This window comes from Pimephales promelas, chromosome 15, assembly GCF_988280905.1.
Source record: "Pimephales promelas chromosome 15, fPimPro1.hap1.1, whole genome shotgun sequence".
Lineage (NCBI taxonomy): Eukaryota > Metazoa > Chordata > Actinopteri > Cypriniformes > Leuciscidae > Pimephales > Pimephales promelas.
The window spans coordinates 26,179,265-26,203,362 of record NC_142783.1 but is presented as its reverse complement, the minus strand read 5'-3'; the positions used below and the strand labels follow the sequence as shown (position 1 = coordinate 26,203,362).

At 38.3% G+C, this 24,098-nt stretch overlaps 2 protein-coding genes across 3 annotated transcripts; both read left to right on the top strand.

The window, feature by feature from the left end:
* The first annotated feature begins 136 nt into the window (after nucleotides 1-136).
* vsx2 (visual system homeobox 2) lies at nucleotides 137-15,856 on the top strand. Of its 2 annotated transcripts, none has more exons than XM_039668486.2 (5): nucleotides 137-8,446; nucleotides 8,810-8,894; nucleotides 9,520-9,643; nucleotides 12,436-12,616; nucleotides 13,983-15,856. In XM_039668486.2, the coding sequence occupies exons 1-5, from the start codon at nucleotides 8,023-8,025 to the stop codon at nucleotides 14,291-14,293; spliced, it is 1,125 nt and encodes a 374-aa protein (XP_039524420.1). In that variant the 5' UTR covers nucleotides 137-8,022; the 3' UTR covers nucleotides 14,294-15,856. The 2 variants fall into 2 exon arrangements, with proteins under 2 accessions (XP_039524420.1, XP_039524410.1); XM_039668476.2 differs by having other exon boundaries at nucleotides 13,920-15,856.
* A 1,775-nt stretch (nucleotides 15,857-17,631) lies between these two features.
* On the top strand, nucleotides 17,632-24,053 carry znf839 (zinc finger protein 839). Its single transcript, XM_039668500.2, has 7 exons — nucleotides 17,632-18,688; nucleotides 19,482-20,378; nucleotides 20,461-20,643; nucleotides 21,344-21,436; nucleotides 21,578-21,724; nucleotides 21,807-21,941; nucleotides 22,696-24,053. Exons 1-7 carry the CDS (start codon nucleotides 17,870-17,872, stop codon nucleotides 23,347-23,349), a joined length of 2,928 nt encoding a protein of 975 aa, XP_039524434.2. The 5' UTR covers nucleotides 17,632-17,869; the 3' UTR covers nucleotides 23,350-24,053.
* The last annotated feature ends 45 nt before the right edge of the window (nucleotides 24,054-24,098 follow it).

Genomic DNA, 24,098 nt, shown 5'->3' with positions numbered 1-24,098 from the left:
GTACAGTTGGTTGTGTTCGCCTACATGCCCTGTCGGAAAAAATGCTGATCTTCCTATTTTATTTCATTTTTTAGTACATTTTTAACACTTTTGCTTTTTCCATCTGCTAGTGAGGCTTTGCTTCCCATTGGCCAACCAATGACGTTTTCTTGAAACTAGCTTCGATGAAACAATGAGGGAGTTCACAAAGTAGTGGTCAAACTTTTAATTAGGGCAATAACTTCATGCCTGTGCCACTCCAGCGACTGCTCCATTAACGTCCCTCTTTAGCTTTGGACATGTAAAAGGCTTTGACATGAGAGTGCTTCCATGCCAGTGCAAGGCCATTTTATCTATTTAATGGGAATTGGAAGTTTTGAAGGCCCCCAGTACAAAACATTGCGTAAAAATAATATTGCTCATTGTCATCCCTGTTAACAAGAGTTGACATAATTACTAGGGCCATTTCTTCTCTAATTAGCACACTTCCAGGGACATTGGCGCGAACAGTCTGGGAGAAAAGGGAATCAGACAGGCATGCTGAACTGCAAACAAAGAACGCTCTGGCGAGCGTAATTAGGTGAGACAGTGGCCAGGACTGTTCTCGGCTGGAGATGTCGTAGAGGCTGCGGTTGGCGAGTGTTCGCTCCTGCTCCCACCAATTCTTTGGTGTGCGCCTCTCCCCCAGTGTCTAATAAGCCCCTAATTGTCTTTCTGATTCACATAGAACAAGGGAGCTGCTGGTTTAAACCATTCAAAACTGGTGTCTGATGCCGCTCTGGAGGCCCCACATTTGCCCCTTATTTTTTTAACTGTCAAGCTTTAAAACAAGTTTAAAGAGAAGTGAGTTGCAAATTCTCTGGAAAACAAACTTGACCTCTGGCAAATAGTCTCACATACGTATATTTATCTCTGTACTGTTGTTGATCTTTTATTAAAGGCCCCAAAATACTTCAAGCGAAACCAAAGAACAAACTGCTGTGACGTCATTTCAAACAAAATAAGGCTGTTCAAGTTCGTTTGAAGTTTGTTTCGCGAGTTCAAAGCTGCTTGCAAACTTTCCGGAAAAGTTCGCTCTGGCTGGTAAACACCTTCAAGCTATCATTTGAATTACTGTGCTGATTATGTGATGGGTAGTTGTGCTTTTTTGATGGTGAAAACTTCTCTGGTAAATTTCTGTTCAGTCTGTCGATGTGAACACGCTGGAGAGCTGCTTTATAGTATGAATTTAATTTGTAATTCTAATTGAAAGCAATACTAGCTATGTTTCCTTTCCAAGGTTGCTAATTTAACTTTGCGCAAAATTGTAAAATCGCACAAAACATATTCCTTTCCATGTGTTCAAGAGAACAAAATCGTTGTTTTTCCTCCATTGTAAATGATTTGCGCAGATTCAACGCGGTCAAGTTATCTTCGTATGACCTCACTCGTATGAATTTATACGATTTGTCTAAACCCTAGTGATGAGTAGGTTTAGGGGCAGGGTCAGGGGTAGGTTATTCGTATGAATTCATACGAATTGTACGATTTAGCAAAAATCGTACGAGTGTGGTCCTATGAATTTGTACGAATTAGCCACCTCGTAAAATACGTACGAATTGTCATTAGAACGGGATGGGCGATTCTGGGAGGGATTAAACCAAATCATTCTGATGACAGACTTGGGCTCATGCATTTCTGAATGACCAAACCAACATTTGAGATGCTGTGCAATAAAATAGGTCCGCTGGCTACAGTTATCCAATCACATCCACTGTGTTGAGGCAGTCACAAAAGTGTTTTGTTCCACATTGAGTGATTTATTAATTTTTTTGGTATGTGTGTTTCCATCGCAGTAAAAATAAATGAATGGAAACATAGCTACTTGCTTTAAAACAATCTATTGTATAATGTGTTAAATAAACATAAAATTACTTAAAATGCGGTATTCCCAAGCTAAGGCAAACATATCCACATCACTATATATGATCAGATGCTTTCTTAACTGCTTTTTTTCTGCTGTTTTTATTTTGTTATTGAGAGGAAAGTACGCTGCACATATTTACATGTTCATCTAAATCCCCCTGTATTGGGCATTGGGATGTTGGCTAACAGTATTCTGCTTTTCAGGTATTTCAAACTTTTTTTACCCCTAAGTGAAGGAGGAAAAAGCCATTATCCTTGCCATGATTATATTGGGACTTTAAAGGGGATGCAAAATTCACTTTTATATGGTGTTTGCAAATAAATGTGTCTTTGCAGTGTGTGGACACAACCACCATACAATGAAAAAAATCAATTCACTTCTTTTTTTTAATCCTCAAAAAGCCTAAACACTATAATCAATAATCAAGCCATTTGGATTTTCTGAGCAATATGATGTCATATTGTCCTGTATTTGTATATTTACATCCTCAGCCATTTGTATACTATCTGCCAAGGCAGCACTTTAAGTGTTGACACGCCCACGAAAGAGAGGGGTGGGGTGAGCAGTTGCTCATTATCATTTAAAGAGACAGGCACCAAATTGGGTCCCTGTGAACAGAGCTGTTTTTGAGGAGCTAAAAAGGTGTTATTTTACACAACCACTGAGCAATTTTAACCAAAGTATGTTACAAACTTTACATTAAGACCCTAAAGAATCATACCAACTTGTGGAAAATAGGCATCCGATGACCCCTTTAAAGTCAGCATGAAACAGAAGTCTTATAAGTGAAATGGCTTCTCAAACAAGAAAAAATGTAGGGCTAGACTTGACTTTGTCCAAAAGGACTTGGTTTAATCATTGTGGTTTGGTTGTCCCACCCTCACACCGAAAACCGCATCATGAGAGAAGATAAGAGATGCCATTGCAAGGAGAGGGGAAGTTATTTTGATTAAAGATTATGAGAGCACATTCATTTTTTTAAAGAAAGATGGGCACAATAAATCCTTTATAAAAAATTATAAATACTGCTCAACACTTGTTCATTTTCATTTCATGTTGACTTTAAGTATATATATAGTCATACACTTTATGAAGTTTGACAGAACTTTGCACTTGTTGGGTTCTGTACTCTTGCGTCCGTTACACTCTGTTGCTCTCATACATTGTGACAGTAGTGATGTACAATGACTGTTGTGAATAGACCAGTTAGTAAACTGACATCACGGAAGCTGCGGTTCACATAATGGCACCCGCCAGTAGTCTCTGCCTGTCAAATAGGTCCTGTCCAGACATCCTCCTTAAGATGAGGGTCATTCCCCACAGAGGGGCTGTCTCCAGAACGGGGGAAAGAAAGGATAAACACCAGAGCAGCCATAAACAACCCGTTGCCCTGACCTCGACGGGCCTTGCTGCCCTAACAAACGTCAATCCGATGTGCCCTCAGGCCTTTAATTAGCTGTCAATTAGTGCAAATTAATCAACTCCTCGCCTAATTAAGCAATGTCGGCAGGCAGCTTCCAAACACGCTATTGTGGGAGCTGTATGAGAAAACTGGAGCTAGCAAACTCACTCTGCATCAGGGGGTCATCGCACCATTGGCGGTTTCGTGAGGGGAAAGAACTCTAGTTTCCATTTTTTTTCACCTACTCAGCACAAGGTGTTTACCATTATCAGACTGCTGTCGTCAGTATCCGCTCTGAGAATCCCTAGTCTCAGGAAATGGAGTACCAGTAACTCAACTTTAAAATGCCTCACAGGCCTTTCGGTTTAATTCAAGACAGGATTTTCAACTTTTTTTTATTATATTTTGCTTTTGTAAAGGAATATTCTGGGAAGATATAAAATATATGGATATATGGAAGATATAAAAGTGGAAATGTGAAGCTTATCATTATATGAAATCACCAATAATTCTTTAGGTTAAGATAGTACGTTATTTGAGTCGTTAAAGCTGCTGTCCGTAGCTTATTTTGGGTTAAAAATGATCCAAAATACATGTTTGAGAAAATACATAACCAGCCAGTGTTCAAAACTATCTGCTTGGCTTAGCTCGATTCAAAGCGGTAAGCTTGTAATAATGTTTTTAACTCCAGTGGTACTGGTGGATTTCCGCTGAAGTTGTCTTTAGGGTTTATGGCATTGTCTTATGGCAACAAAGTTGTAAAATCACCTTTATTCAGCTGTTAATTTTACGTCAGAATGTAGGCTCACTATTGGCCAGTATCACACACATGACCAGCGTCGGCCAATAGCGAGCTTACGTTCTGGAGTACAACACAGAAGTGCTGCGCTGTTACACGTAACTCCCTCAGAGGCCCACACAGAAAAAAATGAATAGTTGAATAAAGTTGTAATTTTGGGGAGGTTTGCGCACAAAAAGTATTCTCGTCACTTGATAAACTTAAGGTTAAGCCCCACTTTGACTAGTTTCTGGGCTGACAAGTTTCAATTACAATAGAGGCCTATAGAGTTTCAAGTACAATAGAGCCTATCCTAATTTGTGTTCCAAAGATGAACGAGTCTTATAGGGTTGGAACATGAGGGCGAGTAATTACTTGGGTGAACATTTTTGGGTGAACTAACCCTTTAATGCAGAATAATGTGAACAATATCAGGGAGGTTTTGGGTGAAAGTAGTTCTTGAGTGGGTCTTTGGGGGGTGGTTGAGAGACACTCCTCTATGCCGCAAGACTGTGTGCTTGGTGTACAAAAACAAAATGCAACATTAAAAACAATTCATCACTTCCAATACATTGCAAATACAGAATTATGACCAGAAGAGCAGAAGTGATTCTTCATTTAAATTGCCTGGCATGAGAAGATCAAGCACCAGCAATCTGTGATAGGGGACGGACTAATGCAATACAATGTCCCTAATACAGCCCCATCCCAAAGCTCATTACCTTGCTTTGACCTTCCAGCAGATTCCAAGTTCTTCGTAAAGACAAATAGCCGTCAAGCATTTCAATATAAGAGAGGTCTTCATTTGTATGCATCACATTATACTATAATTGTTACAAGTTTGGACAAACTCTCATTTTAGCAGCTTTGAAAAAGTACACAAGGGTTGCGTCCCATTTTGCACAGAGGTCAAGGCAACGGTGTAATTTACCATCCATCTGTTTGACTAGCGCAATCGTTTTTCAGTATCTCAACCACTAGCTTTGTGTTTGTGTGGTGGAGATGACGGATTTCACTTAAAATAAGTAGGCAATAGGCATGAGCCCACAAGAGACTGAATATTCAGAGAGGGAGAGAGAGAGGGGGGGGGGGGGGGAAACAAATTTTGCAACAGCTGTTTGCCTTTTAATCTGCCACCATCAGATCTTCCAGTCTTTGATAGGCCACCAAATCTACACGAATGACTGAACTAAATCTTTCCTTAATCTACAGCCTTATTAGTTTGTCCTCTTATGCATGTAAATCAGGATGCAGCCATTTTCATATGTAGATGGATTATTAAAAGCCATGAAGGGAGAGGGTTTTTTTTTTTTCAGCTCACAATAAACAACAAAGCCCTGCACAGATTACAGCAGAAGCGGCGGCTACGAGAGGGCAGGAAGCAGTTTGTAATTGACAGGTTGCTTTGACAGAGCGCGAGTCTTGTGAATAGATGGGTTTATCTAGAGCGGGTGATGTGTCATTAGCATATCTTGATAACATTGATTTCTTCATTACCCTTAATGAAATTTCCACTTAATGGCTTCTAATTAGTTTCAACTGGTGCTCATGTAATTGCAGCTGTAATATTTTTGCTCAGCGTCGAGGAGTTTAATGCTTTGATGAGACGCGAAAACTCTTGCGTGAAGTTTCATTTTCTTGCACTTACTTGCGCGTTTGTTTTCTCAATGTGTCTAAATGTGCAGATCGCTCGTTTGCGGAGTTCCTATATGTGATTAAACTTTACTTTTGTGTGACTGCCAGTTTTGATGATCATCTCATGTAATTGCCATGGAGCCAGGCCAACAAAGAATTAGCATGGATGGGTAATTGAATAATGTCCCATCAGGCCACAAAATCGCATGGCTTTTCTGTATTTTTAAGCTTATAAACAGGATTACAGTTCACCTTTATTAGTCAAATTCAGGACATTGTTATTACCAGGCCACTTCGACATGATAAAACATCTCCAAGTGTTCGGTGTAGCTATTAATTAGCCAGAAAAGTAGTAACAGAGCTGTCTCTCGGGAGCGCGCGCTCGCGAAATCATTCCCTCGTGTGTGCGTGCGCCACGCGTCTGACGTTCTGCTGGTGTCGTATGAATCATGACGTTTATTTATGCATCGGTACATGGCACTTTGATAAGATTGGTGTTATCTCTGTCTCCATCAACGGCTCGCTGCTCATTTCCATAAATTATCTCCCAGTAATTATCTGTCCAGATGTCCAAATTGTGCCACAAATTATCTGCAAAACGAATCAAAATCCCACTGTAATTTAGTAATAGCTGATTAGACCTTGGTGTATTAAAGAAACATGGATGTAATTAGAATAAGCTATATTTTGCGGTCTGATGGGTATGCAACAGCTCTGAAAATGTATAGAATAATAAAGGATAATGGAAGATGTCCAAATTTACCTTGGTTTTCCCCACTAAATAAATACCCTTCAAAAAATTCATATAGGCCTATATAAAAAAAATTGTATTTATCTTATAAGCATATCATTGTGGAAATAATATTGGACACCCATTCCTGCCTTCCTCTACTTACAAGTGACCTAAATATCAATTTAATATTCTATAATTCAACCAGGTTAGGCAAGCTATATTCAGCTGATTTCTCCGAATTTTAGAATTTTACAGTTAGTGATGTGATTATGATCTTTTGTTATATTTTGTTAGGTGGTGCTTTGTGCTACTCGAAGATAAAGATGAAGAAATGCTAAAATGCACCTTTTATGAACATGTTTTCGAAGTCATTTTGCTATCATTTTTGTAAGGGTTTTAAATATGTAAAAAAACAAAACAAACAAACGCCTAATTACAAAGCTGAATTCATTTGGAAAAATTAGTAGGTTATCGTAATATTTTATTTATTTATTTATTTACTATTTCTTTTTTAAAATGCAATTTCCTCTCAAAATAGCCTACTGATATTTAAAAATAATGAAAAAATAAAATCTCTCAATCCCAAACATGCAGCCATATTGTTGTCATGTGATGAGTATTTGTGTTCAAAGATGTGATACTAATTTGTATGACCCATTTATCTTCTCCATTAATTATATCATTGAACGTGTATTTTATTAAACCTAAAAGGGATTTTAGATCTTTAGCGAATTACAGGAATTAGCTATACATTCCTCGCACGTTCTGAGCCTGAAATCTTTGTTGAACCCCTCAACACTTATTCCTTCAACCCTTCAATAACAATCATATTATAGTTTTATACGATGGATTATTAAAAAAAAAAATTACAAGTTTTGCTTGTTTTTGTAATAGTAGATAATTTCATTCATTAGCCTATTCTAGGCTTTTTTTCTTGGCTTTTTTCCAGGCTTTGCTTTTTTGATTTGGTGTCAGGTGATTCTGCCTCAAACAATTATTGTAATGCTTCTGACCGGCCAATAGTCTGTCATTGCTGACGACATTAGTCTTATGTGTGCTATAGGTTGCACATTTCCGTTGTTCAGGTGTCCTTTTTATTTTCGACAATTGTAGCCTTTATTTTATCACCTAGATACACCTAAAATAGATTCATAAAGCCGTTAACAATATAGTAACACGTCAAAAATGTTGAAGAAAACAGAACATTTGTATAGAAGATTACATAGGCCTAGTATGTTATTATTAGTAGGCCTAAATTACGAGTGAATTTAATTCAAAATATAATTTCGAAGTGATCTAATTGTATTTGCAAATTTTGGTTAAATGTCTGATTAACACATAATTGCAAGCAACATGTGATGCGAATGAAATGATATGATGCATGACAAACAGGGAGAGCAGCATCCTGTATCCTCTGGAATTCTAAATCACTTACTCGCCGCTGATTGGCTGTTGAGTTTTGACCCTTGTTGGGATGGACCTGTTGGATAAAAGGAGAATTTCTAGAGGGATCATGCGTATTGCGCCGTGGATGCCTTTGCACAAGGGACCGACTCGTATGTGAAGAAGGGAATAGTCTCAGAGGCACCATGACAGGAAAGGATGGGGCTGTTTTGTCGGAAAGTTTGAACAAATCAAAATCAGTGTGTGCCGCTGAGAACAGGGGAACTAACAATCCACATCTGTCAAAAAGCAGCACCACACATCCGCCCAAATGCACGGGCTTCGGCATCCAGGAGATCCTGGGACTAAATAAAGAGCCGTCTTCGGCGGCTCCGCGGAGCACACTGGACTCGTTCCCTGCCGGGGCGCACCTTCTCGCCAGCAGGTCGATGCTCGGTCCGGCTGGGGTTGGTGTTGGGGTCGGGATGGGCTTAATTGGCCATGGAGGTATTCCGTCGTTCTACAGCCAGCCCGCGTTTCTCGAGGTGCTGTCAGACGCGCAGAACGTCCATCTACAGCCGCTCAACAGGACAGTGGGCCCGCTGGAAAATAACCAGTCTGCCAGCTCAGGTATAGGCCTGAAATTCACTTTCAACGCCCGCTCGGGTCCAATTTTCTTATTTTTTGTATAGCCCTGTCAAAGGGAAAGGGCCTTAATAATAATAACATCATTATCCTACTATTATTGGTTGTTAATATTATTAATTATTTTAAAAAAAATTCGAGATGGAAATGTGAAATAAAATGCCTGCTGTTACCTGTTTTATTTTACTATATTAGGCTATATGTTTTCCTCCAAATCCCAAGTTATTATCGGAAACGTCAAATAGCGTTGTTGTTTTTTTTAACTAAAGAGCAATAAATGTAAATGGCAATAAATGTCAAAATGTCACAGCCATTTTGAATAGTCTAATATTTCTTCCGATGTTACAGATTCAGAAGATGTCTCTTCAAGTGAAAGGAAAATATCAAAGTCTTCACTGAGCCAGAGCAAGAAGAGAAAAAAGAGACGACACAGGTAGGCTATTGAACGCTAAAAATGCACGTAGCCTAAATCAATCTTCTTGAATAATTACAGTAATCTTAAACGTAATTTAGGCTATGTGTTCTCCGAAATTAAATATCCTGAAACAGGAATGTGTAAAATTCTGTAAAACGTTTCTCTCGACGGCTATGCCCAGATTTCTGTCCCTTATTTAGGGGCATAGCATATGCTAATTATGTTGTTTTTTTATGTAACGAGTTATTTAACTGTAGGTTTTAAAACGCAGTAAAATAGCCTATCTATTTTTCTTTATAATTTTAATAATACATTCTCGTAATTTGCATTTTTATATGGTCATTTTGTAAGAAGCATTTAGATTATTTTTATAGGAAAGATCTGCTTCATTTACAGAAACAATAGGCCTACATTAATATCTATAATTATGATTTTCAGTAGCCTGGCCTATTTATATGTTCAAAAATCATATATTAATTAATAGGCTACACATCACATAGGCTGATTTCTTCTTTAGTTTAAAATCTAAAAGAAAAAAAAAACTCGTCATTGGTCCACTCGATTTGAGCCTATTGAAATGTAGGCTATGTGTGATGTTTCTAATATTGATTTTCTATGACAATTGAATGTTGTTCTTTTGTAGAACAATATTTACATCTTACCAGCTGGAAGAACTGGAGAAGGCTTTTAACGAGGCTCATTATCCGGATGTGTACGCCAGAGAAATGCTGGCTATGAAAACCGAGCTGCCCGAGGACAGAATACAGGTGAGGAACGAACACTGCTACTCACCGTTACAATTAAATGAGAATACAAGGAAACAACACGCAACGCTCTTTTATTTATTAGATAAAAGCCTACAGTTTATAATCATGTTTGCTGTATGCGGTGGCATGTGATCCTTTTTCTGTTATAAGCTATTTGACCTATAGTTATTTGTTATGTCTGTTGTCCAAAATATATTTCTTTTAATTAAGATTTTTTTGTCCCTCAAAATTCCGCGCAATTACGCCAGCTTCTTTCTTTCTTTCTTTCTTTCTTTCTTTCTTTCTTTCTTTCTTTCTTTCTTTCTTTCTTTCTTTCTTTCTTTCTTTCTTTCTTTCTTTCTTTCTTTCTTTCAAAATGCAAAATGCTTTGATCCATTTCCTATTTTCACATAAAAATTATATATCAAAATATTTGCAAAAGAAAACATTACACTTAAAATTAAGAAACTGAGAACAAAAAACATGAAATAAAATTAATTAAATAAAAAAAATCTTGGGCTAGATGGGGTAAATAGGCCTATAGGTCTCTATACTCTGAGCCTCTATATATATTTTACACACTATAAAAAAATAAGATAATAGACTAGAGGTTTCTCAGGTGTCTTCGGAGATGTCCTTTTTGAATATGTTTCAGATGCTGCTTTGTGGGCATATTCAAGGAATTTTGAAGTGCCTCAAAACCTTTCCTGGCATGACCCATTTTTGTTTGAGTTCGTGCAGTAACTTGTTGGTTCCTCAGAGACCGTCTAGCCTTTAGATTCTCTTGGAGGTTCTGCCAGTGTGGTGATCTGAGGAAACTGTGCCTGTATCTTTTCCGTTTACAGTGATGATTTTGCGTGTATTTAATCAGCTAATGGTTTGTGTAATGGTTATAGTTGGCAAACATTTTCTTGGGGTCAGCAACAGATGGTGATCTCAGTGGTGCGAACTGCGAATTATGGAGGTCTAGCCCACACACTCTTAAAAGTAAAAGTAAAAAAAAATTCTATAGCTATAGGCTAATGAACATTTAAAAATCTTAAGAACCTTTTTCCGACTATAATTAGCCTAACCTTTTTTGGAATGAAGGTTCGATGGATGTTGAAGGTTCTTTATGGAACCATGAAGCATATGTTTCAGAATGGTTTTCAAAGGTTTCTGTAATTATTAAAGTTAGATTAGGCTTACAAGTTTGTCAGAGCAATTTTCGTCTGAGACTAGCAAAACAAAACAAGCTTGCGCTTTAGGCTACTTTGTGATTAGTTTGAGGTAAGCAATTAAATAATGGCAAATACTATTCTTCACTTTGTTATAAATGTATTATCCCAAATATCAGTCTTTTAAAATAGCCTACAGATAGTGGCAAAAATTAAACTTTCGAAATAGCGAAATACCGCCTCAAAAATTAGGGTGAATTTGAGAGACTTTTTTTCAACTTTAATAGCTTACTAATTTGAATGTTTTATGCTGTAAAACCCCATCGAAATCCCTTTAAAATAGTCGCACACTGACTAGGCCTATCGATCAAGTCCAGCATCCCACAGATAATATCTCATCAGCCTCAGTTGGATGTGAAACAATTTGCTCTCACAGAGAGAGAGAGAGAGAGAGAGAGAGAGAGAGAGAGAGAGAGAGAGAGAGAGAGAGAGAGAGAGAGCGTGTGTTTGCGCGCGCGCGTGTGTATGTATCGAGAGAGAGAGAGAGAGAGAGAGAGAGAGAGAGAGAGAGAGAGAGAGAGAGAGAGAGAGAGAGAGAGAGAGCGCTAACGACCTAATCAAGCAATCAAGGCGGAAGAAGATTACTGTGTGACCTGAACCATCCATCTGCTGGCACGCCTTTTAATTTCCTTCTCATTACGGTGCCTCTCAGTGAATAAATAATAAGGAAATAAATAAATAATTCTATTTCAATCCAAAGTAAAATTAACATCTAATTTTCTCATCGAGTGTAATTAGTTAAATGAGAAAAGCCCGCCGTGTTCCAAGGGAAGGGATGTGGCGAGATGTGGGGAGTTCAAATGAAATAACTACATTGAATTTATTAGCACGGGTCAATGGCGCTGCTCTCTTGGGTCCTGCTCGTTTAATTTCCCGTGATATTTGCCCGCCTGTCCACCATCGATTGGGCTCGAAATTAACTTATTTTTCAATCAGCTTGTGCGCGCCCTTGGGGTCGTCTCTCATCGCTGTCTCCACCCGCTTTCTTTGAGTGCCCGATAACCAATTTCTCCTCAAAAAGTATCGTGCATGAAATGAGGGCTATCATCATCATCGGCATTACCAGAAAAGATTGGAAAATGGTTTTGATAATTCCTTATCCAATGTCTGGCCTCTCTAGACCCGGCAGCCCCTCCTCCTCCTCCTCCTCCTCCCCCGTCAGCTCTGCTAGCAGAATTAGTGAAGGGCAATTGCTGGTTAACTGCTGTGATCAACATGCGTTCGCGTCGCTTCATGACAGAACTGAACTGCAGGCACTTTACGCGTCGTTTCGTTTAGCCTAGGCTATTGTTCTAGGTCTGTGTTTCTATCCTTTCCAGGCTAATTAAAAGGGTTAGACTATAGGGCCCTACTTCACCCAAAATGAAAATGATTGCATAATTTAGCTATAGGCCTACTCAACTTCATGTTGTCCCAAACCCCTATATCGTTGCTTCTCTGAAACACGCAGAAAAAACAGATTGACATCCTCACTCAACTTTCACTTTTTCCAATTGAATGTCTGGCGTTCCGCCTAATAAGATATAGGCTATAGCCTAGACTAGACTGTTTGGACGTCTTTCTTAAAATTTGCAAATCAAATTTAATCGTGAACAGGTGTGGTTCCAAAATCGGAGGGCCAAGTGGAGAAAGCGGGAGAAGTGTTGGGGCCGTAGCAGTGTGATGGCGGAGTACGGGCTCTACGGTGCGATGGTGCGTCACTCCATCCCGCTGCCTGAGTCCATTCTGAAGTCAGCTAAAGATGGCATCATGGACTCCTGTGCCCCCTGGCTTCTAGGTATATGCCACAGCAGATTAAGATTTATTTATTTATTTATTTATTTATTTATTTATTTATTTATTTATTTATTTATTTATTTATTTATTTATTTATTTTTAAATGTACCTTTATAATTCACCATCATCGTAACTAGTAATGATGATATCAGTTTAAAAAAATGAAAATGTTTTTATGTAGTCTCTTTTATAAATCTTTAGTCTTCTATAATTTAAAGCCTTGCTTGTACTCTTAATACTGTATTTCATTTGTCACCCAGCACTGCTGAATTTCAACATTATGCAGGCTATGAATAAAAATGACTGAGAGTAGATCTACATCGTATCTCTATGAAAATTTGCCTTACCAGGACATGCATTTTGGATTTTAACTTGCTAAAAATTAAGCAATTTGACTACATTTGCAACAATGTTCCCAGTCCATAATTTAAATGTTTTATTTTTTAGCAAATAAATTACCCAAGCAAATAGCTCAAGAAACATTTTAAATTGTATTTAACCATTTTAAAACAATAATTTGCTGTAGTTTAGAACAAAAACATATAGCCATATAATCAAATTGCTATACTTCATCATCATAATCATCAAACTTTATTACTGACTCAGGGTCCAAATATTAAAACTGACAATACATAAAATGAACAAAATACAACAGCAAACACACACACACACACAAATGGGAAAAAAAATCAATGTGTTACAAAAAAAGTGTCTCCAAAACTGATAACGTGTTTTGCTGCCCCTTATATTTGATAAGCCCACAATAATTTAATTTTTGGAAGCATTAAGACGGCAAATAAATGTGTACATAAGATTTCGTAACACGGCTTGTTTACAACCACAAACCTTTCATTTGCACAATGCCATGTAGGCCTCTTTTCTAGAATTCCCATTGCACTTTAAGCAACTTAAAGTCGCTGGGAACTTGCTATATCATTTAAAAGGTAAAAAAATATAACTTAAAAACATTTTTTCTTTTGTCAAATCAACTTAGATAATTTATGTAGTTCAGATAACATAATATTTTGAGTTTCTAGTGATTAAATGAATCTCCTTCATTGCATTAACTTTAAATTTTAAGGCAACCAGGTTACTTTTTTTTTTTTAAGTTAAACCAACAATATTTTTTTACAGTGTAGGATTTACTTAAATGACAAAATTATAATAACAACCTACAAAAGGAATATTATTGTAGTTTTTATTTAGCCATATCCTCCATTTATTTTTGATGCGATACGTGACTCTCATGGCTCAGATTAGTCTAATGCTGTTACTAAATCTAAAATCTCTCTTGCTATTTCCAGTTCAAGATGGTTTTCCTACCACCAGCTGCTTTTCTAAACACGAATGCCCACCATTCTTTGCAGGGATGCACAAGAAGTCCATGGAGACTGTTGCAGTCCAACCAAATGAGAAGTCAGATGTCACTCAGATGAAACCCACCAATCCCAAACCGGATGAGGCCGAGGCTGAGGAAAGGAGGACAGAGTCACCTATGTCCAAAGAGGAACTGAGGGAGAACAGTATTGCAGTTCTCAGAGCAAAAGCACAGGAGCACAGTGCCAAAGTGCTGGGAACAGTTTCCTCTGAGAGACTAGAGCACAAAATGGAGACGTCAGTGACGGAGGAGAAGACCAGCGAACGGCTAGACACGAAAGAAGAGGAAAAGAGTTCTTAGATTATGCACTGTAATTCATCTCTTTGTAATGCCATAAAGTAGGATTGGTGTGAAAATATCTGGGCTATTTTCTCTTCCTCATTTTTCCACGATAACACTGGATTCTTTTGATTCTCATTGAATACTGTGGGACCTTTTATCATCAAAAGTGCTGTTCGCAGAATAGCTCAATTGAATAAGACTAAATGTTTGGATATTTATGATATCATTTCAGATTAAATTAATATTGTCATTTTCAGAAAATAATTGATCAAGACATGAGCTTTGAAATAAGAACATTCAGTGCTTTTCTTTTTCATTTTGTACAGAACCGTGTCAAACTCTCAGTGGTTGTAATAGAGTGTATTGCTGTATATATTGTAAATTAAGATAGCCTGCTACAGTATTGTTTGAGCTATACATCAATGTACTGTAGTCTTATTATGTGCTTTTTTCATGACATGTAAAATGTAATTCCAATTATTAAAAAAGGATGAACAATGCGTTTTAAAAATCGTAATGAATTTTAACAAACTGAATTTATTTACATGCAGCATCAGTTTAAGTTACGCATAATGCCAATAATGCAGTATTAAAAGACAAATCTGCACTGAAATCATTTTCTTTTTTGCATTTTGCAATGTTTCACTCAATCAGGCCTGGAATAACAATGATTTATATGTAGCCTAAACAGTTCTGTGTCACTGAGTGTAATCCGTCACAGTTGAGAAGCCTCAATCTGGGCAGATTAAACAGCAGGACTGATGCATAACAGACATATGGGAGAGAGCATGAAAACAGCCTTAGATAGCATCTCTCTCTCCCTCTATATCAGTGTGTCTGTCTGTCTGTCTGTCTGTCTGTCTGTCTGTCTGTCTGTCTATCTATCTATCTATCTATCTATCTATCTATCTATCTATCTATCTATCTATCTATCTATCTATCTATCTATCCATCCCTCCATCCATCCATCCATTCATTCATTCATTCATTCATCCAAGAGGCTAGTTCTCCTGAATTACTGCATATATTGAATAAATAAGGCCAAGGATTACAGTCATTCTGATATTAGCCGTCTCGGGTGCCTTACAATTAAAAAATCCTCACATAACAGGATAGAGAAAAGCATGTTAATTATCTTACAACTGTACATGATTAAATATTAGCCATAAAAATGACCATGTTTAAACCTAATAAATAAAGATATATGGGTCTTCGTCTGGCTAATCCGTAAATTGTGAAATCAATCAGGATTTGTGCTGATTAGAAGAACGGTCCAAAATGATGTTGCAAACGCTCTCTATTTCATCTGGGTTGTTGATCCTTTCCATGCCCTTATTATCAAGGCCTGTCAACAGATTATTGATATGCACTGTAATTTAATTTACTTAGTGTCTGCGTAATTAATTAGTTGACATCTGGGGTGATAAGGCTAGGCTGTATGTATCTCTATCCGCTTTTCTGACATCTCTGTCACCCAGCTGATCCTGTGTCAGGCATATTAGCCTTTTGCATTTCTCTCTAGACGGTTTCATGAATGAAATGTTGTTCAAAACTATAATAAACTCTCTGTTTTATGCCGTGCTACGTAGTTTAATCACTAATTATTTTGATATTTTGGTCTTGATCTGTTTGTGATGATACCAGTTGCTTTGTTTATAGGACTTATTGGAGCTTTCTCAGGCTTCAGGCACTCTCACTAAGAGAATCACATAAAGTACTCATGCAGGCTAATCCCACAATGTCACTAATGGTCGCCAATGGTCACTGACTGAGGGAAGAGCTGGATTTATCTGTGATATGAAGATTATCTTAGTGGCAAATCCATGCTGTCTTTAGAGTGATTTCTTAATCAGATTGTGATGATCACCAAGCTGCTGCGTTGTTAAGTAAGGTAGGTAATTAAGATGTTTGAACATTTTCTGGAGTAAAATAAGGATGATATCCATGTACATTAGCCAAACATAAATTCTGATATCAGTCAAACTGAATTATTGATTTATTTCTGCCTGCTCACTTTAATCTTTGCTTTTTTTCTTCTTTTTCTTACTTTTACTTTAATGAATGAATGCAATTTTGTAGGTATAACAGGCATGATCATTAAGAATCCTATCATTAGATTATAATTATTTGAAAACTCTTTGAGAATTATTTTAATGAACTAATAGTATTTTGTTTAAATTGATCAAAATATTGCTGACATGCTCAACTTAACGCATGACAATATATGTCAAGCAGTATAGCAGAGCAGGGACATTCAATGATAGAGAGTAAAAAAAAAAGGTTGAGATGAAATTCTCTCTCCCACCTGAGAAAGGTGGAGTTTGTGTGTGTGTGTGTGTGCATAGTGTATTACTTTGTTTAATTCTGCGAAAAATATTTTTGGACTGCAAAAGTCTTTGTGACTGAATAACATTCGTATGTTATGCTAAATGTTGAAGGCATAGGCTAACACGTTTGTTCAGTGACAAACAACGAGACCATGAAATGCGGATTGAGATATGTAAAAGTGGTCCGTTCCTGCCCCCTGCTGGAGATTGGAGATGTAGGTTATTTACTCCACATTGGAAATACATTATTTTATTCACAAACCCACCAACATTAGTATACTGCTTTCTTAGTAATAAATCTAATTTCCGTAGGGATTGTGTGTATAGGCTATGTGTCCAAAATGGCTTTTTCGCTAATCTTTTTTCAACTGAATTTTAAGAAATACAATTTTCACACTCTCATAGTTTATCAATATTCTTACACACTATACACTAACAGTGTTTATACATGCATCACAGGAGAATTTTTTTCTTCTGAAAATCAAGAACATTTCCCACCATCCAACATATGCTAAGTTAAATAGCCCACACATTATTACGAAAATGTGAGATATTATGAGATATTCAGTAATTTCGATAACATTTCTCATTAAAACATGTTGGGTTCAAATAAAAATGATGATATAAATTGTGAAATGTGTAATACTGTAAATACGATTCATAGTAGGCCTAGCCTTTAGCCGTAATTATTAGCCGCTATTAATAGACTACAGCAGTTTTTGTGCGTGGAATAATATGAAATGTCAAAAGTGATCGGAATTAATCAGGAAAATGGACAATTTTTGACTACGGTGTATCCCAAAGCTGTTTTTCTCCGTTAATCAATATGAATATGTGAAAACAAGTGTGAACTATTATAATAAGGACTAAATATTTGTTACTTAAGAATGGTCTTCACATCTAAACAAGATTTTTTAAAATATTTTAAATATTGTCCGGTGTAAAGGCAGTAAGACAATTTGAAATTAATTTTATGATTAAAAAGAGAAAATAGAGAACGGCGCGCTAAAAGCGGAAATGACGTGATTTGTTATTACCCATCCTCCGTGCCATCGTCATCGGTGGCATGCCTGGCTACCGTTACGTTAGGAAGCTTCTCTGAATTATATTCGTATTTCAAATTTGAAATGTTTTTGACCAGGTTTTGAAACAATCTCGCAAATATTACTCACATTCTGAGTATTACTCGCCAGGAAGCAAACTGATTTTTTTCGCGCTCTTGTGAGGATCCCTACGTCAGTTAGCAAGTTTTGCTCCTGTTAACAAAATGGCGGACAATGAAGACGAAAATAATTCTACGTCCAAATCTGCTGCAGCACAAATGGAAAACCTCGACGCAAGCCAACCTCTGCAGCAGCCCGAGACGACACAAGCCGAAGGGGAAAACAATCAAGAAGACGCAAGCAAAACGCCGTCCACCGCAGAAGGGGGCGTTGATCAAGGCCTCGTCGAGTTAATGCACGGCGAGTCGGAGGTGGATGTCAGAGTTGTGGATGGTAACGTTACTCAGGAGGTGATCGGGCAGATCGTGAGCGGGGAGGTGATAACCGACTCAAATATCATAACGTCTTTTGTTCAGGCCACCGCAGAGGCCGGTTTAACGGCAGAATGCACCACTGTAAGCGGCGACGTCTTAAACGCTCTTGCACCGACGACCACCATCATTTACGTGCAGCCCGACGGCAGCTTCGTGGAAAGCTCGGGCTTATCGGCCGAGGAGCAGCAGCAATTAATCGAGCAATTATCAAAACAACAATTAGTCCATGTTGCAGGGACTGAGACAGTTGTGAAACCCTCCACTGCCCCTATCGTGGACGTGCAGCAGGTTATAGTGAGTAAAGCACAGGTGATCGCACAGACCGAGCCAGCTACGACCCATACAACTACCCCGAAGATACTGCAGAGGTCTGTCACTGCGCAGCCGGCGTCCTACATTGCACTGGAAACCAGTAACTTGCAGTTGACGACAGCGATCCAGCCACAGCCCGTCAGTATCGTGCAGAACGCGTCGCAGCAGCTGCAGAGCGTCGCCAAACACGTCGCGCTGCAGCAGTCGCAGAATGGAGCCAACACGACCACACAGAAGGTACGACAGAGTCTTTCATTAGTCAGAGAGATTGTATGACAAGACGATTCAATTATTTACTGTGCAGAATGGGACTGAATGGTTTCTCAGAAAACCTTTTTAAGTAAGTAATTCCTTTCTCCTTTCTTTCCTTCCTTCCTTACATACTTCCTTTCTTCTGCACATAAAATAACTTTCCCTTTCCTACAAATATTTAGCTCTGTACTTCCCTTTTCTGCGTTTTCTACTTTCCCTTTCTCGCTTTCTGCACAGATTTCCTTCCATACGTCCTTTCAAACATTCTTCCCTTTGCACAAATGTACTTCCTTATTTTCTTGTGCACATACTTTTTTCTTACTCCTTGTACTTCCTCACACTTCCTTTTGTGCTTCCTTACTTCCACAAGTGTTTCTTGTTGTACGTGTAAGCACTTTTTCCTGTGCATAGTTCTTCTTTTCCTTCCATACTTCTTTTTCTCTATACATCTTTCCATACATGTATTGCATATAGAAATGATCAAGAACTTTAAACTGTTCGCATGAGACCTTATATTAGGCTAATTTATTAGTTTTCACTGTATAATATTTACAGTAACTATGGTATTTGGGCTGAAGTAAAGGTTACTAAGATGTAAAGTTTTTGTAACGTCAAAGCAAATCTTTCTTCTTGCAATAGTATGATGTTGTGTATGCATCCTTCTACCTTTTTCTGCATAAAACCAGTCAGATATTCTGAGCTGAATTAGTCCACAGATTGTATAAGCAAATTATTTAGCCTTTTATTTCTAACGTTAATGTTGTTTTTGTTGTTTCAGGCAGCCGAGCCCATCCAAATTCAAGTGCAGGCACCTCTGAAGCAAGACAATAAACAACGGCAGACAACTCCAATAACAATTTTACAGCCGCAGAATCTGTCAGCCAGTCAGCCGATGGTGAAGGTTTCAACCGTAGGAACATTAAGCAGCCCTCAGATCATCCACATCACCCCTGTGCCTGGACAGCAGCAATACTTCTTACAAAACCCAAACGATCCTCCTATTCAGCTTCTTCTTCAGAAACCGGCTCCTATAGTTAGCACCATTTCTGTCCCGGTTAGCAAGGTACACGTCCCTGCACCTACCACAGTCAAGAGTCCAGTTCCATCAGCCAAGCCAGTTGTTCCTACCCCTAAGATCCTTGTGCCCTCTCCGAAAGTTTTATCTCCTCCAGCCAAGATAACAACGCCTACCAAAGTTATTACCGTGGAAACAAAAACTTCAACTCCAGCTGTTGGAAAGGATACCCAGAAAGCTAAGAATCGGCAGAAGAAGCCTCAAAAAATCCAGACCCGCTCTGGTCGGGTGTCCAGACCACCTAAGCACAAGGTGAAGGACTACAAGTTTATTAAGAATGAGGACTTGGCAGAAAGCCACCAATCAGATTCAGATGACTACTCTGAGATAAGTGTGGAGGATGAGGATGGAGAAGAACGCGGGAAGAAGAGCTCAGATGTAACCCTCAATCTCCGTGACAAATCCTTTAAATGTGATACCTGTGATAAAGCGTACATTGGCGTCGCTGGTTTGAACAGACACTATAAGCTAAATCCCACCCATGACAAGAACCCGACACCACCTCAAGCAGAAGACCTCTCCACAACTAGAGACGAACAACCGTCAGGAACTGAAGTCACTGATTATAGTGAAAATGTGAAAACACTCAGTACTCAAAAAGTAAGATGATTTGTTTTGCTTTGTTTGATATTTGGTGTATTTATCTGATTAATCAAATCATCTCAATTTAACAATATTTCAGGTTCAAGAAATTGGCAAGGTAGAACCCAGGAGACCTGGGCGGCCCAGGGGACCAGTACGGCCAGGCCGTCCTAGGAGGCCTGGGCGACCACCTAAGAGAGGGCGACCAGGACGGCCACCCAAGTACCCTAGAGGAATGAGCTTAGAGCAGCAAGCACAAAGACAGAGGAATCGGCTGAAAGAAGTACGAGCTAGATTGCTATACATTTTTAGATATTCAAATCATATATGCATGCATTCTAGGTCAAGTGTGAAAGAGTGACTTTTCACCATCGTCTCTGTGGTTTGTACTTACATATTTGATGCGTTCCACCTATGAGGTAGTTACATCATGTAACTACTGAGTAAAATGCTAATGGTGTGGGCTGGCTAGGTGATACAAGGATAATGTTATAATGCAACAATATTAGCATACACACTAATGCACGATAATGTTTTTTTTTTATTAATAGTGCACTGGATTTATGCCATTTGATGCTTTAAATTCGTGAGCTCTTTAAAGCAGAATGGATTCTGATTGGCTGTTAATGTTTTTAGTGTTCATCAGCTGGAAAGCTTATAGTTGTGCTGTGGACTTCCCTATTCTCATAGAATTAGAATGATTTTTAAAAACTTTAGTTATTGTCCTTAGTTTGAACATTTTTTTTTTTACCACATGAATTCACATGGTCTATTTCACAAATGTGTGTTTTTGATAAATAATTTTGAAATGGTGCTGAACCTGAAAAGATTTCTTTTACATTAATTTATATTAGATTTTAACTCCTAGATTTTCAGTGTGAACGGATACTTATAAACCTTATTGAACGTCTAAATAGAACTGACAACTTTGACTGTTTGTGGACTGTAATTTTGATGTCAGAGTATTTTTCATCTTTCTTCAGTTCATTAAACAGTACGATGATGAAGATCTCATGGAGATTGTTCTTCCACGTCTGGCCAGAGTCATGACTGTATGGGAATTTGTGCTGATGAAGGTATGTTCAGATGTTCTGGAACATGGGATAGATTTTTTAATTTTGTCTTTCATTTCTCACTGTTGAATCAATATGTAAAAATACCATTTGATTACGTTGTTGGAAGCATTTCATACATGCTTAGTGTTCTTGTCCCTCTAGGTCGAAAAGGGTTACCCATCAAAGCAACAGTTCCCGAGCGTTTACCATGAATTTGAACAACTACACAGCCAAGTGAAGAAGATGGCCCTGGAATATTTGCACACTTCGCCAGCCTCTCGGCCAGCTATAGAGGTCAACAACATGGGAGTAAGTAATTGCTAGATATTTAATCATCTCAGCTTTGTTATCAAACTTGACTACATACCATATAAATTCATTTTCGTTACAGGTTTTACAATCTCTGGGCATAACCGATCCCAATGCACTGAAACTCCTGACTTCCTCTGAAGGACAACAAAGTCAAAAGACAAATCAGTCAGAGCCAAGAGCAAATCAGGCCACAAAGAGTCTGCGGAGTATTGAGGTACGTTCTGTGCACAAATTATTCCAGTGAATACTCCTTTAAATAGGTTATAGTATACATTTCTCAGCTGAGTGTATTTTCATAATTAATGATTCTATTTATCAACTAGTCAATTTTTTTTGATGCCCTGATGCTTTTGTGAGGAACCCCCTTTGTAAAATATAAAGGCTCTTAATACATTTGTATAGTAACAATAAGGTTTTATTTGATAACATTAGTTGACTACTTAACATGAACTAACAATGAACAACACTTCAATCTCAGAATATACTAATACATTTTTTTTAAGATTAAAAGCTGTATCTGTTAACATTTATTTAATGCTTGTTAGAGGCCTGTTTGTTTGTCTACTCTCACCTAAGCTTACGCTACTCCCACATCCAACATCATGTGTCGGATCAGAGGTCACTCTTTGGCCTCAGTGCGTCAAGTAGGGGCGTGTCCAGGAGCTCAGGGCTCCAGTGCGTCATCCTGTTTTAGCCCCGCCCAAAAAATCAGTAAAATAGCAATGGTGAAAAAACTGTTCAACGGTCTAACTCCGCATTTCAGTACTTCACAGTTCACAGTCTTTGTAATATGTTTTAGCAATATATTTGTAACATTTATAATGTGTTTAATTTTTTTTTTGTAGAATTGCCTTAACAGGGACTTTAACATCCCCACCGCTCTTTGAGGTGTTGTGTGCTACTCGTCATACTTTTATTGGAACAAAATTGTTTATGGTAATCCTATTTACTCTTCATGTTATCCTTAGAATGCCAAAATGCTGCCTCCTGCAAAAAGGTTTAAAATAGAAAACTGCAATGAAGAAACCAACGGCTATCAAGTTAATCAGAATGGCATCCAGAAGGACGAGACCGTTGACGGCTCTGTGATGCGAAAACCTCAGGTGGTGTTGACCAGACTGGAGAGCTTGACGTCTGTAGATCTAACCGCTGACGCCGCCGCACAGAGTGCTGAAAATGCCAGCCCACCGAGGACAGAGGAAGAGCCTATGGAGACGGATGTGCCTTCTTCGGATTCTGATGCTACAAAAGCCGTAGAAGATCCAGAGATCTCCAAGGTCCTGAACAGCAGCGTAGCCGTGGATATCGCGGATCAGGTGAAACAGCTGGAACAGGCTCTGAGCACTGACTCTGAGTTTAAGAACTCGCAAGAACCTGCTCAGCAAGAGGTTCAAGAGGACCAGGTCGAAGCTCTCGAAGAGCCCGTGGTGCAGGAAGAATCTTCTGTTGTTATCCAGACAGCAGAGGGACTCGTCATGCAGAGCGCGGAAGAGTTAGCCGCTAAAGGGATCGTCATCGTCAACGGCCCCGATGGCACAATGATGCACATAGAGGCACCTGAAGGGGTTCCTTTAGAGACTGTTCATGCCCTGCTGGGCATTGAAACTGAAAGAAAGACTTAATGGAGTCGCATCTTCACTTCCTGTTTTTGTCCATTATTCACACCATACATGCGTTTTGTGTAATGGTGTTTTTTCAATGAACTTTTATTGCATTCTTTGTAAATTTGTATAAAAACAGTATTATTATATAATAGTGTTTTTTCTGTTTATACCACAAAAGTCATTGTTCATTTTGAATTTTAGACAGTTCACTTACGTTGGCATATCTTAACTATTGGTTTCTGAGGAAATGATTATGTAGCTGCGTGTTTTGTGTCTCAAGGGGAAAGTGATGACATGCTGGCAAAAGCTTTGCATATGTGACACTAAATTTGTGAAGGAATCAATTGCTTTTCATTTTGGAAACTGATTCTTTCTCAACATGCACAAATGGGAGGAAAGAAAATACCATTTGCCAAAACTAAGTTATGGACTTCAGCAAGGTTCAGAAAATCTGTGGTAAATTTTTTGTGATGATGTGTCCACTTAGTTGGCCATTCAGTGAAATCTGTACATAACCATTTCTTTGTTAGAAACCCAGGCTGTAGTTCTAATACAGTTTAAATTGGTATCCCATGACATTTTTTTATTTATTCAAACCTTTCTGGACATTCGTTCGAAAACGAACCTTTAAGGCTGAAAGTGGTCGTTCCCCAGAGGTTTGGCCCAAAAACATGGCATTTTTAGATGTCATACAAAGGGGATGTTTTTCATAACAGGCCACTCTTAAGCAGCGAAAAAACGTCTAGATTTGTAAAAAAAAAAAAAAA